The sequence below is a fragment of the Mycteria americana genome, chromosome 17 (genome assembly GCF_035582795.1).
Source record: "Mycteria americana isolate JAX WOST 10 ecotype Jacksonville Zoo and Gardens chromosome 17, USCA_MyAme_1.0, whole genome shotgun sequence".
Taxonomy (NCBI): domain Eukaryota; kingdom Metazoa; phylum Chordata; class Aves; order Ciconiiformes; family Ciconiidae; genus Mycteria; species Mycteria americana.
Genome location: NC_134381.1, coordinates 4227117 through 4246025, shown reverse-complemented (window position 1 = coordinate 4246025; position 18909 = coordinate 4227117). Strand labels below are relative to the sequence as shown.

Here is an 18909-nt window from a genome sequence, read left to right as displayed (position 1 = left end):
TTGTGGACAGGATAGAAATGACCATTAATTCACTAGCTGCAAATAAGCCAGCGCAGGAACATGAATACAGACACCCTCTGTGGGCACATACTAACATCAAGCAACTTTGGTGTGACCACTTGCTTTCTATGCCTCTGCCTAGAACTTGCATCCTGCATCAGAGATGTCTTCCTGACACATTTCTATGAAATACTTCAATGAAAATCTCACCCAACATCTCCAGACCTTCACAGGCAGGAACTACAGTCATCAAACTCAAAGGCTAGGTCATCTCTGACCGCAGAGCTCTGGAGATCGCAGCTCTAGGACGCTACTGGGAATAAGAAAAGGTTACTCTGTGCAACAGGAAGGCAGAGCTCCGGGGTGATTTACTGTACCAAACTGTAGCTGCACTGAGTATAAAGTGAAACAGAATTTGCATAGCTCTCCGTTTCACAGAAAGCCACTGACGGCGGGGGGGACAACTGATCTTGGTAACTATTCACCTTCTGACATCAGAAACCTCCGATGCAGCATACAAGACTGCCGTCGCAAAATCCCTGATCAAGAACATGAAGCTCCTTCCCCTCTTCACAGCTGCGTCCTGCTTCACGCCCCCAGGTCCCTCTTTCTTTGTACTACAAGTGATGAAGTTTTTTTTCCAGATCACATGAGCCAGGATGAAGGGGGAAAATCCTGCCAGGAACAGCGATGGGCTGCAACCTGAACCTGATCAAGGGGAGATACAGAGCAGTACCCTGACAGCTATATAAGAATGTGCTCAGCACAAGAGCAAACACTTTTTCAGGTGAAGGACTCTCATGAATCAGCCATGCATGTGAATGAAGATACCGTTTCAAGGAGGCTTGGAGCCACTAACAAAACATGTTTGTATTTCATCATTGCTACCCTTGTTGCGTTACTCGTCTTTGCGTTAGCCACCATCATGGTCTTCGTCGTTCAGAGGATGGTAAGCAATTTCGTACTTTATTCATTGGCTTTTTCTTTCTTCTTTTCTTTTTTTTAACCTACTGCTTTCCAGAAATTGTCCTGTGGCCAGAAAATCAGTCGCTGTCTCCTGTTATAAATGCACACACATGAATTAGGGGAGAGAAAGATGGAACAAAGAGGGAGAGGAAAGAACTTTCCAAAAAAGACGAACTTTCTCCATGGGCAGCCTTAACTTCTACCATGCAATTTCTACACTGTAAATGGAAGTGGAAAGCTCATAATCCAAGATGCAAGCCACCCTCTGTCCTGCCAAGTTAGGAGGAGAGGTGAAGACAGATCAGTGCCTTAGTGTCTGCTACCTGGTTTTATATGTGTCTCCTGTCACTTCTACACCGAGTGACCACTGTCCAAGATGGTCTGGTCTGGTCTGGTCTGGTAGTGTCTACATGTGTTCCTCTGAAATATTGATAAATTTTAGAAATGGACGTAACACAAGACATCTATATGTGTGACACTGTGTGGTGCTGTCTGCTGGGACGCACCGTGATGTGGTGAAGCAGAGCTCTCTTGAACTACCCAGAGCACTGGATGGGAGCGAAGTAGCTCACTGACCCTCTCTTTTTTGTCAGTTGTGTTCTTGGGTGTGATTTTTAGTGCAAAAGTAGAGTTATAGCAAGGATGACTGAAGGATATAAGTGAGGCAAGGTCTGACAAGAACAACTGTTCTCTCTGCCTACAGACATTTTTTTCCTTCTTAAAATAAAGAGGATTGCTCTCAAGTGGATACGAGATTGAATGGGGAATTAGTGAGACAGTTACAGCCAGGGCAGAGGTACAGGTGGTGGTGAATATAAAAAGTGCATTTCTAATCTTACCAGGAACGTTGCCATGAACTTTACCGGGGTAAAATGACAGGTTAGAATTTTTATAGGCTTTGGAATCTTATTGCAAAAATCTAAGTGCTGAAGTGTGGACTCGATGATCTTAAAGGTCTTTTCCAACCTATATGATTCTGTGATTCTGTGATTCTGTGTCTCCACCACTGTTCAAAGAATGAAAGCACCAGCGTGGGGCTGCTGGAGGAAGTTGGCCGTGGAAAACAAAATATGATCTTTCAGCTCAATATTTTCTCTTACTAAATTTACCCTGGGCAATCTGTGTGTCTGTGTATGCACATTACCCAGAAATTAAACCATGAAGGCTTGACTGATATGTCTTTAAGTTGCACCAGAGAGGAGTCATTTACCTGAAATCAGCGTTCTTCCAAAAGAGAAGCAGTTTGGGCACAGTTAGAATGAGACATGGGGGTTTTCAAGTGATAAATAGTGGGACATTAAGGGAGATCTTTAAAATAACAGCCTGGGTAATTACAGAATTGCCACAGCTTTCCTATATAATGAGGCTTTCATTTGTACTTATTATGAAAGTAAGCATTAAATTACCTCTCCATCAGGATAAACGCAGTTACACTAGTTGCCAGAGAAACAATATTACTGAAAGAGTCAAGGATTTCATTTAAAAGAGTAATGACATTACTGCAGCTGCTTTGGAAACAAGCTTGGCTGAAGGAGAAAGTAGGAAGCTGAGGTGTGTGAGAAACAAATAAAATCGAGCAGTAATTTTACGCTGCAAGAGGAATTTGGCAGTAAAAGCATAACTTCTGTTCTTGTTCTCAGGGAGCTGAAAGACCCCCAGTTCAGAGGCAGCATAGTCATTCTCCATCCGTGACTGGTCCTGAATTTCCAGACCAGGGAACAAGTGTTGATTCTGTGAGGCAGGTTCCTCAAGAAACTCCAGGTCTTGCTCCAAAAACACTTTAGCTCATGGTCACACTGTCAGCGTAAGGCTAGGCACAAACTCCTTTGGTAAATACAGTTGTGGCTGGGCTGAGCATCTTGTAGTATTGATTTCAGCAGCTCCAGGACAGGAGGTCCGGGGGGTTCTTGTGGTTGGAGCCCTGTGGCTATTGAGTCCTGTTGCTGTAGGGAGCATCATCAGTTGGCTTAATTATTTTCTTTGTAACTTCTCAAGAGAGGACCAACATTTTGTGTCATCAGCCTCTTGGGATGATCTGGTTTTCCCTCCAGATGTTGAGAGACATCTCTGTCAGCTGGATTATGTGAGTGATCCTTGACCACAGGGGCAATGGTGGCAACGTCATGCCCTCCCTATGCTGAGCTGAGCTAGAAACTTTTATTTTCCTCTGTCCAAAGGAGTGTTAGAGGGTCTTAGGGACAATGCAGGCCTTGTGACCCCTGTCTCGGGTACCACTGCATTAAGAGGAGAATTCTGGTGGCAAGCAGATCACACAGTCCTCTAGCCCCATTGCAGGTACATGGAAGTTGGCTGCTTGTATTCCTTTTGATGAATTTACATTTGCCTAGTTTAAGATGAAGGAAGACACATTGGAAAGGAAAAATCCAACTGCGTAGAAAAAATGCATTCGCATCACCCAAAATCTAGGTGCTCTGAATAAGGGAAATCCAACATGAAAGACCAAAACAAAAAAGCAACTATGATTCCAAAGCTGCTTCTCTGAATCTAACAGCACTTCTAATATACATTATACCTCCCCACGCCCCTGCATTTTCCAACACCCCAAGAAATTTCCTTTACGCCTTGTTTTCAAGAAGGGTGGCACAGCACATCAGTGTCAGACCTGGAAAGTGTCGTTTTTTGGAACTAAACTACGTTTTTTGGACACTAACTACGTGCAGTGCTGAAGTCAGTTCATTTCTTTTGCTTTCATCTGCAGAAACCCTTGGCTTCAGGCCATTCACTTGTCTTGATCTTTCACAAGTGACTTTGTTTTTCTCTGGAATAAGAATAGTCACTGTATGGTGGTCCATAGCCTTCAATTTTCTTCTTAACACTATTACAAGAGTGCTAAAACCTCCACCCTTCTGCCTGCTGCATTTCACTGCTGCTGGTTATATGTATATATACACATCTATGTAGACATTTATGTATATAGAGAGATACATGTAAAATCAGTGAAAGACTATGGGACAGAAAGGGCTAGACAAATGTAATTTTAAGACACACAGACCCTAGCAAATCTTATCCTGTACTGCAAGGTATGGTGTATCAGACACCCAGGCCACCTACCTCTATGAACAAATTCTGTGTGAACGTCCAAAGTCCATAATCTGAGATGGTCCATCACTGCTCTGGATTTTGTAGACTTCACATTTTTAACCTCCAAACTGCGTGGGCAAATCTTTTCAGCAGAGTTAAGGCACCAGTGTGGCAAATTATAAGAGTCAGTGCAGATATTTATATTTGCTGACCTAGTCTTCAAGGCTGCTGGAGCCAAAACTGTAAAACCCCTTTAGCAGTGGGACTGCCGTAACCAGCAACCAGGAATTGCTCCTAGCATGTTCCTGCACTATCTATTGGGTGGTTTATGTCTGCTTAAAAATAATCTTGCCACGGGCTGCCCCAATCGGTGCCTATTGGCCCCCTCTGGTGGACAACCCTGACAAAAATTAAAAGAAAAAAAAAACAAACACTACTGAAAATTGCCCCTGAAAGCAGATTTCCAACTCTTTGAACACCCCAGGAAAACCACTGAGGCATTTTAGAAGAAAACGGTGCTGTTCCAACTCTTGCCATTGGCATTCTGTACAGTGACAGTCACCTGCTGTCTAGAGGTGTCACTTCAATAGGCCTTGTCAGCACTGGAAAAACTGAATTTCACGCAGACCTCTGTTTCCTGTGATGCTTGTTATCAGATCAGCTGCGGGGACAGCGCTCCGCTTTCTGGAGTTTTTACGTCTAGTTTCTACGTTTGCCTCTTGGCAACTCAGGCCCACCTACCTAACGTGCCACTGCCTTCCTTCCCCCTCAGCCAGAGACGGGTAATGACGGTTTGAGGCTGAGCAGAAACACGGGAGAGCCTGGAGGCTTTTCTTCAAATTGCAAAACTTCCTTCGAGGACAGCAGTCCAAAGAGCTTGTCCCCGCAGAGCTGCTGTGCGGACATGCTCTTGGAAGAGCCCTGGACCTAGTTAAGCTGACCCCAGGCCAGGAAACCACCACCCTGTGGTTTCAGGGTGTGTTTTCTTGGACTTTCTAGAGGCAGATACACACTTCAGAGATGCCTCATTAAATGAATATTCACAGTTCTGACTGTGACATTAGACGTTAGAATGACCCTCTAGCAGCACCAGTCTGTCTCAGCTTGGGAAAATTTCTTGTAAAATGATTAAGGGAAAGAAGAAAGAAATTACTTTCACTGGCACCTCGTTATCATTTTCTCTAATGAAGCAAACTCAAATTATTCTGCTTGCTGAGTAAAGACTGAGCTCCTTCATCAGCAGCACCCAGATCACTCCAGACAGGGTGAAACTTCTTGTCATGAATTCTTCCCGAGCTGGCACTGTAGAATTCAATCTCTTTGGGCTCCTACTGTGTGCCTCTTTGCATTCCAAATTACAGCATTGTATGCAATATTTTTGCTGTTAGAAAAGAAAGAAGTAATGCCAGTAACATTTCAAAGCAAGCTCTAAAGTTTTACTTTAATATCTACTCAATTGTTACTAAAATAAATTGCATTAGTATCTGCTGTTTTCACTCACTGGGAGACTTACCACATGAGAACACCATACAGTAGTACATTTTAATTTTGTTTCTGTTGCCCTGACTACGAAGCAAGCTGTGAGCCATCAGCCTTGGCCTGCATGCTATCTCCACGGGAGGGCTGCAAGGTGAACACCTCACTGATGATAATGTCTCACTTTACCAAACACTTGTCTGCAGGCAGCAGTGGCTCTGCTGTCTGATCTCATTTAGCATAATCTAGTTGGAACAGAGCATCCCTTTTCTCTCATGCAAAAATGCCTTTAATTCTCCGCAGAGGGCAGAAATGCTCATACATTGCATTGGAAAGTAATGCTTTCCTGCGTCGAGTGCATGTGAGGGGGACAGCCCAGTGCAAGGGTTCAAGACAGGAGCTGAGAGGCTCTGGCAGGTGGTCCTTGGGAGCGTTTTCAGCCAAGACTCTTCTCAGTCCCACATTTGATGATATAGGATCCACGCATAGGATCCATAAGAGTTTTCAAAGGAGGATGTCGTGTGGGGGAGCAAAAAGCTTGGAAATGCCTGGTTTTTCAAACTACAGCTCTAGGCTCCCGTTCTTCTCCTAACCCAGCAGCCGCCCTGTACAGCTTAGGAAGATCACCTGGAGAAATACTGTCTCAACAGATAACTTCTCCCCTGTGTTACATAGGTGTAGGGAGAGAAAATGAACAAATCACATATTACGGATACCCGAATTATGAAGCACCTATGCCACCTCTGTCTGCAGGACACAGCGTTTCGGCATTAGACCAAAGGATAGCATTGCTTTGCTGGGAGCAGATGCAGCTCTACACTGCAGCCATGGTTGAAAATATGGTCACGTTAGGCCAAAGTCTAAGTAAAAATATTCTTAAACATTTAAGCCTAGAACATTAAGTACCACAAACAGACACAACATGACTTCTCTCACTGTCCAACCACCTTCCTTCTCCCCACACCACACGTTATCCTATTTACACACAGCAATAAAGTGCTTATGTTTTAAGACCACTACGGATGAAGTTGTCTCCCACCACAGGGATGGTGTGCCTCATTTCTCCCAGGAGATATTAGATTTTCTGCTAAAGCTGGTACCAGCTTCCCAACTTTCTTCTTGGACATCCTGGTCAGTCACTGGAACAAGCTCCCGAGGGAAGTGACCAGAGCACCAAGCCTGTCAGAGTTCAAGGACCATCTGGATGATGCTCTTAGTCATATAGTTTAGTTTTAGGTAGTCCTGCAAGGAGCAGGGAGTTAGACTCGATGATCCTTATGGGTCTCTTCCAACACCAGATATTCTATGCTAGATTGGGCCTGTCCTGGTTAGCCTACACAATTAGCCCAGGTAATTGGTATCCAGATAAGAGGAGCTGGTTTAGGCTAGCCTGAGCAAAAACCACTCCCTGATACTGAAATCACTGTGGGACTGCTCGGTGTGTGTGAGTGAAGGGACATGACACAGAGTTTCAAGCACTGAGGCACTCTCAGTATCTTTCCTCAGCTGCTGGGAGAATTTGTTTGCTCCTCGAGGGCACTGATGGACATTTATGAGCTGTCAGTGACTTTGCTTGTGGGGAAGTAACACGCAAGCAAGCACATGCTTCTGGGTTCTATGTTTGGATGGCAGAGAGGTATGATAAAACAGAAACAAGACCACGGATGAAGCCTACCATATTTCACACTTGGAGCATGTTTCCTGAGAAGTTCTCAGGCCATGCTGATTGAGGACAATTTCCTGTGCTATTTTGACCACTGGGTTTACATCCCAGCAAGAAGTAGGAGGAGAGGTGAAGCAGGACAAGTCTGTCACTCTCAGACCTGTGTTGGGGCTCTACAGCTTTTATTTTCATGCAGCTACAGGCTTCCCAGGGATGGACACTGGCTCTCAAGGGTGTCCAGTCCCACTCTGTTCTACTCTCTCCAAGCTTTGCAAGCCACGGAGTGAGGTTTCCAGGTTTTGTGCTTCCAAAACAGCCCCAACAAAAACCACACACATTTCTTGTGTGAGAGAATTGCTGGCTGTGTCAGAAATGTAGATTTTCTACGTTAGAAAAAAAAGGCAGATATGAGGGATGACTGAGGATGATATTTGGATGAGTGCAGAGAGCTTGCTGGACCTGTTTGCTCCACAGCAATCCCTCTCTGACCTGTGAGGCTCTATAGGAGCCAGCGCCTGGCACTGGCTCCGGGTGCATCAGGCTGTGTATTGCCTTCATGGCATGCAATGGAAACTTTTAAGACCCACTTTTAAAGCAGGGTCGTACTTGAACATGGGTATGCTCCCATAACCATCCCTTCTCTCACTTCTCTTTCAGGCAGCTGATCCTGCCACAGAGAGCATCGCAAAACCTATCAGGACAGGTAAGACACCTAAACTGACTATAAATGCCATTTGTCTCATCTGTAATGCAAATATTGCCCAGGATCACAAATAAGCCAGTTGTGCACATCTTAACATTTCACATAAAGTCTCTTCTTGGTGAAAAGCCAAGGTAGTGGGGAAAAAAAAAGAAGAAAAAAGCTTTCAAATTACTCGGTACCTCCGGAAACCAACGCATGGCTGAGGAAATAACAAGTATGTCTGAATCTGCCCTGAGGTGCCTTTGCAAGAGAGCCTTTTTGCCAGAGGATGTGAACATCAGTCTGACTATTAGGTCTTATTTTAAGGGCTGGCTCTTGCACATGTGGGCGTAATGTCCCCGTCTTCACAAGGCGTGGGTGCAAATGTGTTGGCACATATTTCAAAACAACTGAAACTCCTCCTGTACTCCTCTGGCCTGGAGCAGTCATGTGTTTCCTACTGGTTTGTGGGGAAAAGGGAGGAGGGAAGGAGTAGGTCTAGAAGGGACAAGTGGAGAACAGCGGCAAGACGCACAGAGCAAGGAATTAAAACAGGCAGAGTATGAGCACAGGGAGCCCAAAATAGGAAAAAACTGTCTGACTAGACTAGCAGAGACAGTGTACCAAGATTCTGCTTTTCCTTAGCATAAATCAGGAGGAGCACTATTTATTTCATTGACATTGCCTCCCTGATTACATGGCCCTTAGCACCAAGTATTTTGACATCTTGCAAATGCAAGTTCATACTCAATCCCGGAGGATAGGAGATACCATTGCCTCTCACTCTACAGATGGGAAAAATGAAGCATGGTGTTCATCTAGAAGTGATGGCAGAATGGGAAATGAAAGTTCAAGGTCCAAAGAGTCCTAATAATGTAACCATCTTTTCTGCAGCTGCGTTTTTGCACACAGGTGACATAATGCATTTGGGCAACGCATACTCTATCTTGGATAATTTTTGAATCTGGGACTCTTCCGTATTGGGCTTGTTTCATAGCCCACAGGTCTCAAAGTAGTGCCTGCATGTCACTGTGTCCTTTCCGAGAACTTCACGTCTTGCCTAACCATCATTTTTTTTATGTTTTAAAATTCCTGTACCCTGGAGGGATTTTCTTTTCCCCTTAGGATGTTCCTAGGACATCCTAAGGACATATTGCTTTCTCTTTATCAACCTAAGTAGCTCCTTAAGTCTTTTTAAGTCTTTCTTAAATCTTCTAGTGCTTTATTTTTTAGCTGAAGTTCCTCAGAAATAAAGCAGGGTCTGAACATACAAGGCAGACTTGGATAAGGTCATTTGGACAGTCACTCCACTGCACCCCAAAAGGTGCCCAAAAAGGAGCTTTGGAAACCTAATGGGCTGCAAAGCATCAGCCTCGCTGCCCACAGTCCACTGTCGATGATGGAGAGTCCCCAGCAGCTGCAAGGTGGTACGGCCCCAGAGCAGAAGCTCTGCTCCTGTAAACCAGCATAACCTCAGAGAAGTCACCAGAACTGGCTGGTTTTCATGGCTGAGCTTTCCCACCAGTTAGGAAGAGGCAGTGAAAGCTGTTGGTGTGGAGTCTAGTGACTGACTGAGGAGGAGCCACAGAGACTGTATCTGTAGGTCAGTATTATTTCAAAGCAAAGCACGAGCAATACCGGCATTCCCCGGACAGGGAGGAGAGGTCTCAGTAATCCAAAAGTGCATTGCAATTTTTTTTTTTTTTCATTTCACATCAGGCAACCTGTGCCAATTGCTTTCTCTCCTCATCTCCTCATCTAACTGGCAGGTGCCAGGGAGGAGGAATGAGCCCTCTCCAGGACTGTAAAGATGCCGCTTCGTTAGCCAGAAACCTTTCTGTCTTTGGGTCAATATCAGCTACAGGCATCTTCTTGCTCTGAATTCTGCTGCTAAATCTGAGATGATGCCATTAGTGAAAGACAAAGGAGGGAATGATATAGAAACCCCACAAGGCAGGAAGAGTTGCTGAAAGCTGTTTGCAATGGGTGTAAGTGCTCTATCAGCCTACCCCTCATTGCCTATCAGTCTCTATTGTATGTCTCTGGCAGGGTAGTGGAGCATTAAAGTGTAAGCGAATTACAACGGCCTTTTATTTTTCTCTTAAAATGCATAAAGCAGGGCTAATTGATTAATATATCCCAGCGGGTAATTTACTGAGGCCCCGTCGGCAGGGAGCTCTGTCATACGCTGCCAGGCATCGCTTGCTGACTTCTAAGCAGGGAGTTGCAGCAACCGCTGCAAGGTCCCATCCAGCAGCTGCAGAACAGCAAGAAACAGAAACGTAAGAAACATTTCAGGACGGGGACTGTGGTGAGGCTGAAGTTGCTGTGGATTTAGATTTGGATCCGTGTCTGCCTCTCAGGCAGCCCAGATGTAATCTGGGTTTTTGTAATTTGGATGTGTTTTGTACCCACCTTGTTCACAACAGGGCTTCGAAGCCCTGCGCTGTAAAAGTGGGCAAGCAAGAAAAAAAAGGAGCACTGCCGACTTGCCAGGTTGGTGCTCAGCCTTGCTCCAGCCCTGTGTCGGTACCTACTTGTGCAAAACATCTTGGAGATGCTAATGGGGGATGCAGGATTGTGCTAATGGGAACGGCGGGGGTTCACTCAGGCAGAGACTGTATGGTAACGCAAATGGACAGTGGTCCGGACACAGCTACATCTCTGAATTAATTTTGTAATATTAAAGCAGGAGAAACACCAGTGGGCACTAAAGCAGATTTATAGAAGACTTAAAGCAGATTCATAGCTTCTTTCTTTCTTTCTAAAAACCTTCTTTCTTTCTTCTAAAGAAGAAAACCTTTATAGAAGGTTTTCCAGACTCAGCTGTCAGTCCTCAATGGATGGGTTTGCACGAATCCACAAGCAGTAGCTGAGAGCGATGCAATGTCGGCTAATTAAATGTTCATGTGAAAAATGATATTAATCTCCTCAAAACCTCTGTGCCATTGTCAGTGGAGCACCTGAGCAACAGGAGGAAAGAATTAAATTCATCATGAACTAAATTTTTTTGAAATGTTCTTTCTGTAGAAATATTTCTCTGTGGAAAGACATCCACATTTCATAAATATCAAATCATATATTAATATGGGCCAGAGAGGTATTATTATTAGGTTCATTTTTTAGAGGGAGTCTAAACTAAGACTAAGTCACAGAGAAATTTATGACCTGCCAACATCTAGAGAGGTTCAGCCCTCATCATCTCCTTGCTGTCCTTGCTGAGATTCGTTTCCCCATAAATGTTGTAATCCTGGACTGATGGCTTTTCTTTTTATTTTGAACTGCAAAGACATGATACCAAAATCTCTTCTCATTTATGAAAGGGGAAATCTGCAGATACATATGCACACACACACTATTTATAGATATTTTTGTCTGGCAGTAAGATCCATTAGCAGTTGATGGACAGGCCAGGAAAGGAAATCTAGCTCCCACTCACAGTTTCAATGGGAAATAGATTCCCAGATAAAAATTTGGCTCCAAGAAATTAAGATAATACAGGTGACATTCACATCCTTGCTACCCTAGAGTAAATCAGGCTGAAGCCAGTGAAGCAAAAAAGCCTTTCCAGATTTGCAGCAATACCTCTGAGTGCAGTTTGGCCTTCTGCAGCTAAATCTGGTCTCTTCCAGCCTGGAGTTGTCCCAGTGCAACACTAATGAAATTGCTGGGTTGTTAGTCACAAATCCCATGATGGTGGGTTCTTCAGAAATGGATGGTTCACATTTAGACCATATAGATTTTTGCATTCTCAGCTTCAGTACATGTATGTGTTTGTGTGCATATATGTGAAACCCTATAAGGTTCTGTCTGCTCTCGGGGAGGTCAGGGCAGATAAGCTGTGTTTCTCAGTTCGAAACATTTTGGCAAGCCTGGGCTTGCAAATGCTAGAAGGAGTGCGTAGGCATCCTCCTAGGCAAGCATCCGGAAGAAACTGCAGCTAGACAGATTCCAGTTAGTCATAATGGGGACTGGTTACTTATTTAATTAATAATGAGATGATCAGTATTGCTACAAAATGCTGAATATTAGATCTTCCATCCCTCCAATACTTAAAATGCAAGTTATAGATGAATATATACATATATATATAGATGAATAGCTCATGAAATTATGTGAACTATGCTATATGATGAGCAGGCTGGAGACTTGAATAGTTTTGGCCTTAAACTCTACAAGTTTTGCAGTAGTGAGGTGTGCAGTGATGAGTTCATAAGAGATCCTTCCTCAATTTGGAGGAAAGAAAGGGATGTTTCTAAAGTTTACATTTTTGGAAGGAGATACATTGGCAGCTGAGTTCAGTTCCCTTTCAGTGCACAGGACCAGAGTGACAGTCCTTGGGCTCTCAAGGACCAAAGGCACTCGGTGCACGTGTGATGGGCACAGCCACGAGCAGAGCCCGGCTCTGCCACTGAGCCCAGGAGAGGACATCACCCAGCTGGCACTTGCCAAGCATCACTCAGCTGGGGCAGTCCATCAGCGCCAGCCAGCAGCTATTTGCAGGACACTTAACAGGAAGGAGAGAGTTAAAGATAGCTAAGGGGACTTCAGATAGTGGCTGCTGAGGAATAAAATTAGGCAAGTTCTGCTAACTCTAGTATGCTGACAGAGATGTATGAAATCACCTTGCCTAATTTTATAAGCACTTAAATCGGTGGGGGGTACGGAGGAACAGAAAGCTGTTTGTTGCCTGCCTATACTTCTTCACCTCATAAGATAAGTTCAGGTTTTTGACCTGCTCTTGTGCCTGTCCACACTCAGCCTCCAGCTAGTCGTAATGCCATATGCACTGCAGAGGAATATCACTGTAAGAGGTGACTGGTACTAGGACAAGCCTCAAAAACCCCATTTGAGGAGCTTTCTTTCCATGTCTGGGTAGCAACACTTTGCGCTCTGGCATGCCACTTCCAGCTCTTGGTTTCACTGCCCTTTGTCTGTGCTCCCATTATACCCATCTCAGAGGTGGGAAAACTGAGGCAGCCAGCAGTGAGGAGAGTTCCCCAGGCAGAGTCACATCTCCTCAGACCTGGCTGGCAGCAGCCCATATATCCACATGTCCAACAGCCCTTGGGTTCCTCCTGGCTGGCAGACGCAGCCTCTTTAGGTGCTGCTGTGTTTTGATGAGACTCTTTCCATTTTGCACCGCAGGTGGAAATCATGGGAATGTTTGTGAGGCCACAGCTCCACTGAGTCTCATTTCACAGTCCTGCAGCGTATCCCCTTTGGCTCAGTGAGGAAAAGCTGCATTAAGCTCATGGACATAGTCTGACCCTTTTCCTCAGGGCTGTGCCCTCTGGATGCTCATCCTGTGGTAAAAGGGGTCAGGAAGACAAAAGTGAATTATCTCCTGATAGCTTCTTTAGCACAAAATAACCTAAATGGCTTCCTACTAAGACTCCTTCCTTATCAGCAGGCTTCCTTCAAGCAGCCTGATCTACAGTGTCCGTGCACCACAGCGGACAACGAAACCACTGTGGTCTTTTTGGCGCTTAGTCCCAAATGTGGCTTTGCTTTTCCTCCTTCTCACAGTATTTTTAAGCTCATATAATCCTATTGACTTCAGTGGGATTACTTCTGATTTATACTGTTACTAGTGCAAAGCCAATTAGGCGATGTGAATGAACATATCCATCTATCAGTCCTGAAACTCTAGTAATTTCAGTCTCTCCTGGCTTGCACCGAAATGTTTCAGATAAAAGAAATACCTGAGAAATAAAACTAGAAAACAGTTATAAGCCGCCTCAGCAGAGTGAGAACCGGAAATGTCTCTATAAAACAATTTATTTTCCATAACTTGCCTTCTCAGAAACACAGCTGATGTCACCAAATAAATGTTTTAAACACACACATAGAAAACTTGCTGACATCAATAAACCTAAGTACAGCTATGGAAATGCAAAGTGCAGCTAGATCAGTGAGGGGTAGATCTTGAGAGATGCCATGAATATCCTGAGACAGCCCATGACTGAACAGGCTCCTGGCAGCACCAGGCTGTTTGTGTGCAGGCACAGCGCTTTGCTCGCTTAGCAGATGTTGCAGGGCTGCAGCTTCCAAAGTCTGCTTGAGCAGCAGGGGGTTTTCTGCTTTATATGAGTAAACCGCCTAAATGCCACTGAGTTTCTGCCAAAATACTCTCCCTTCTTGCAGGACACTTGTAATGCGAGTGGGCTAAGGACGCTGACTATGCATTTGAAATAAGGGCCAGAAGGGTTTTCTCCTATCCTATGCCGTATCTCCACATCTCTGTAGTGTCTGTGCACTCACTAAAACACTGTATTGACACGACTAACATCAGGAAAGTAGGCTTCGGGTTTTCTCTGGGGATTTCCAGCACGGCCAAGGGACTTTGATAGACGACTTACTCATTCTTGGAGTGCAGTGAGCACCTGCTTCCCTCAAAATTGTTTCAACTACTGAAATCAGAGAAAGATTGCAATTCTTTCAAGATATCCACAGCCTCCTTCTCCAACAGCGAGTGCAAAGGGTGCAATGTTATAAATCACCAACCAGGGGGACTTGTGTGTGGGACGAGCTTCCCCCTGATTTATCCATCCTCCTGACCAAGTACCTCTTAGAAATCAGGCCATGCAGATACTGCAAGGGTCTGGAGATCTGAATCTCTTGTTTGTACCCTTAGTTTCAGGAATCCTATGAAACTTTAAATCCTTGTCTCACTCTGTATTCAGTAGACTCCTTGTTCATGTAAGGAACAAGAAATATGTCATCTGATGTCATGGAGTAGCATCAAGATTTAGTAGGACTTAGTTTTGTGTATTAACCAGTCTTTCAGAGACCCTTGTAGGGTGGCTGACTCTTATACCAATTTTATAAACCGAGTCACAGGAAAACTTAGGTGATTTGTGTACCCTGGGAGGGGGAGTATAATTTGGTAAGGCTTTACTGAAACTCCTTCATACTTTATTCCTGGTATTCAGCTGCAGAATAAAACACAGGAAATTGCCAATCTCCCATCTGAGCTCCTATGCACATCCCTTCCACAGCTGCAGCAGGGCCAGGAGATGTAAAGAAGGAGAGCCAATGCAGTGAGAAATAACCGTTCACCTCTCTGGCTGCAGCTGCTGGGATATACACGATTTTCCTGAATCTGTATCTTGTCTGTGTATCCATATGCCTGTGGGCTGCACAGTGCAGGACAAACTCTGCTCTGTACAATCACAAAATAAAGGCGGAATAGTCACTGCCTTTCACTGAATGTGCGGTAAGGTGAGAGGAGGAAAAGCTTACACAGAGCAGATGGGAAAGTGAAATGTGGCTGGAAAGGAGGCGAAATGCAAGGGGAAGCGGTGGGGTTGCAGGGTCCAGGATGCAGGAGCTGGGACACGGGGATGCGGTGCCGGGATGCAGGAGCTGGGATACCGGGACACCGTGCCGGGATGCAGGAGCTGGGACACGGGGTTGCAGGGTCCGGGATGCAGGAGCTGGGACACCGGGATGCAGGAGCTGGGACACGGGGATGCGGTGCCGGGATGCAGGAGCTGGGACACGGGGTTGCAGGGTCCGGGATGCAGGAGCTGGGACACGGGGATGCGGTGCCGGGATGCAGGAGCTGGGATACCGGGACACCGTGCCGGGATGCAGGAGCTGGGACACGGGGTTGCAGGGTCTGGGATGCAGGAGCTGGGACACCGGGATGCAGGAGCTGGGACACGGGGATGCGGTGCCGGGATGCAGGAGCTGGGACACGGGGTTGCAGGGTCCGGGATGCAGGAGGTGGGACACCGGGATGCAGGAGCTGGGACACGGGGACACGGTGCCGGGATGCAGGAGCTGGGACACGGGGATGCGGTGCCGGGATGGAGGAGCCGGGCTACCGGGATGCGGTGCCGGGACGCAGGAGCTGGGGCACGGGGGCGCGGTGCCGGGTTGCAGGGCCCGGGGTGCCGTCCCGGGACGCGGTGCCGTGGCGGCCCGCGGTGCCGGCGGAGCCGCCCGCAGTCCCGGGCGCGGCCGTGGGAGGGAGCCGTCCCCGCGCGGCCGTGGGCGGGAGGAGCCGTCCCCGCGCCGCCGGGCGCTCCGCGGAGGGGCAGCCCCGGCGCCTCCCCGCCCCGGCGCCCTGGATTTTGGGGGCATTCCCCTGCCGCACAGCGGCCGCTGGCGTGGAACCGAGGTGCTGGCGGTGCGCCTGCCCCTCCCCTGCCGCCGTGGCCGTGTGGGAAGAGGCGCAGGGAGGAACAAAGCAGCCCCGGCTCCTCTAGCAGGCGGCTTTTGGGTCTGCACAAGCAGCCGCACCTGAAGTCCTGGCGACACCCACGTTTTAACCGTGAGAGGACAGAGCGACGTCTCAAAAGCACCCAAAGAGCCATTTTCAGGAGTATGTTCCAGTTAAATGTTTCAAGCCTTCTTTCTGCAATTGCACCTTACAACTAATTTGGTTAAATTAAGCCTACCTGCACTTAATTCATGTTTATAAGAAGGAGTTTATAAGAATTTCTTATTAGAAAGACAATTTTTTGGACTGATAGCTGCAATCTACCAGAGCTTTAGACTTATAAACTTACCAGTCGAGTTACACTGCTATGAACTCCCTGTGCAGATCAGATATTATCAGCCAAGGAGTAAGATTCATCTCTCCTACATGCTGTTCTAGCCGCTGCTGCTGCTTGTCACTTCGGAGCTGCCGCTGTGGAGTTTGTCCATAGCGCAGTTATAGCAAATAAATGAGGTGCCAAATGCTGACAGCATTTTACAGTACAAAAAAAATCAGGAGTGGTCACTTAATCTGTTGTTTCCTTCAGGGAACACCTCCGAAGACTATTTAAGAATCCTACAGAATGTCCCGACCAAGAGAGCTGCGGCGTACATGAGAGGTCAGTGGGGAGCCCAGTGGAGGGCAAGAGTTGGCAAAGAGAGGTTGCAGAGCTGGCTGAAGAGCAGGCTGTTCATGTTATTCAAACTGGTTTTAGTGGCAAATAGCTTTTTGACCAAATGGTCATTTGATAGGAAAAAACTTTACCTTTCCTGAAATGTGGGTGTGTTTGGTGAACCCCCTGTCTGATCACATAAACTTTTTTCTTAACTTGATGAGAAAAAATAAATAAAGAGATGCCTTCTGCACACAAACACACGAATATACATCTCCATTATTTCCCTTTAAATATTGCAGAAGGCCATTTTCACTGCATCTCCCTGTCTTGGGTTTCCCAAGAGCTGTGTAAGTTCTTGGGACTTTTTAACACTCCGCTTCCATGTGTGAATTCCCAGCTGTCTGGCCAGGGCCTTTTCTTGGAGCTTCCTGCAGGAAAAACACACTGCACAGCTATCTCTATTTACCAGGAAATACACTGCTGCAGTTCACATAGGGCTGAATGCAGGTCACTAGAGCTCAGCGGCTCATTTTAAAATTTGTTTGCTTTCCTTTCCAGTGTCCAATCCAGTAAATAGTTCCAAACTGAGCTTGGTCGAGAAGGGTATTTGTGAAGACATCCAGTGCAAGAGCGAAGAGCTGGTGATACAGAAAGAAGGCCTCTACTTGATCTATTGCCACTTGAACTTTCATTTTTCCAACTGTTCAAACAGCCCCACCGACCTCAAGATAGAGTTCCTTGTGAATGACAAAGTCAACAGGCAAACATTAACCACATGGTGTGCATCAGAAACATGCCAAGAAAAGACTTTTAAGACCTTGTTCCAGCTCCATTTGACGTACCTGAATGTGAAGGACCGAATATCAGTAACACTTAATCATCCTAAATTCTTGAATGAAATTTCTCTTCCCAATGAAAACGTTCTTGGGGTCTTGAGGTACAGCGATGAAATGTGAGCAGCGCTCTGACTTCCCACTGCTGCCCAGACTTGTCTTTCTCTGAACAACAGTAGCCTGCTTTTACTAGGCAACACCTTGTTTTAAATTTCCTATCTTACCTCATCACTAGGGTCAGAACGTCCCAGAATGAAACCTAAAACACTGCACGACCCACACCTGACAGATTGCTCTGGTTTGGCTCAGGGTAAGATTATTGTTGGACTATCCAGCATAAACCCCACAGGTCTGCTAACGGTTCCTCAAAACAATACCGTGTAAACACAGATTAAAACGTAACTAGATTATGGGAAGAATACACAATATCAAGACTTTTTGGCTAACAGACCGCTTGCAAGGTGCCTGTGCTCAGGAGATGGGGAAATCTTTTTAATTTAATTTTATGGAGTAGTATTTTGATGTGGTCTTTCCAAAAAGCTAATAGTCAAAGCCTGTAATTAAGACTTTCTTTACAACTGGAGCACACAGCCACAACTCTGGTGTAGGTTTGTGGATAGGTCGTACGAAAGCAAAGGTGATGAAATTATTGACTCTCAGGCTGGTAGCTAAAACTCTGGGACAGGACATAGGAGATTTGGGACTTAGAGGATATTTCAGTGCTGCATTCTGCTATGGACTTTATGCAATTTACTTCCAAGTGTCTTCCTTTTCACTATTTATCCATCTTTTCTATTTAATATTAAGCTCTTTCGGGCGGAGACTTTGTATATGCACAGTGCTCAGCCTCTGTTCTCACTTGGGGTTTCTAGATCTTTCCATAACAAATATTAAAATAGTAATCTAGTTGCAAATCTAGCCACATAACAAAGTTCATTACCATATATTTTCCTCGAATCCTGTCCTGCCTATTTGACAGTACCCTGCGTGACACCAGACCACACTGGTGTCTGAACGCACCTCTAACACCTGCACTTTCTGCAAATCCAAGATTTAGATCTGAGATCCAGACTTTCCCAAAGACAATGTCAGACCTGGCCCTCAGCTGAGAGCTGTGGTCTTTGGGCAGTCCAGAGGATAGTTGTTAGCTGAGCTTCTTTGGCTTACTGGAAAGCGTAGATAATGAAGGATGAAAGAGTAATCTCGGGCCCTCTTATGCTATGAATTGCAGTAACACAGGCATTTACTTGAAATGTAATTCTTACAGTGTGGGGAGGGAAGGGTCCAAAAAGTTACAAAAGCTGGTACCAGTTCACTCTTTCCTCTTTTCCCTTCATCCCTGAGATCCTCCTAAGGTCTCTTTTCGTTGGTATTCAACTTTTTCCCCTTGCGTACCTGTACCTTCTTTCCTTTACATGACTA

At 45.8% G+C, this 18909-nt stretch overlaps 1 protein-coding gene across 1 annotated transcript; it reads left to right on the top strand.

Annotated features, from left to right (window-relative positions):
* Positions 1-754: 754 nt before the first annotated feature.
* Positions 755-17610, top strand: TNFSF8 (TNF superfamily member 8). Its single transcript, XM_075519889.1, has 4 exons — positions 755-949; positions 7805-7850; positions 16586-16657; positions 17213-17610. Exons 1-4 carry the CDS (start codon positions 755-757, stop codon positions 17608-17610), a joined length of 711 nt encoding a protein of 236 aa, XP_075376004.1.
* Positions 17611-18909: the final 1299 nt, after the last annotated feature.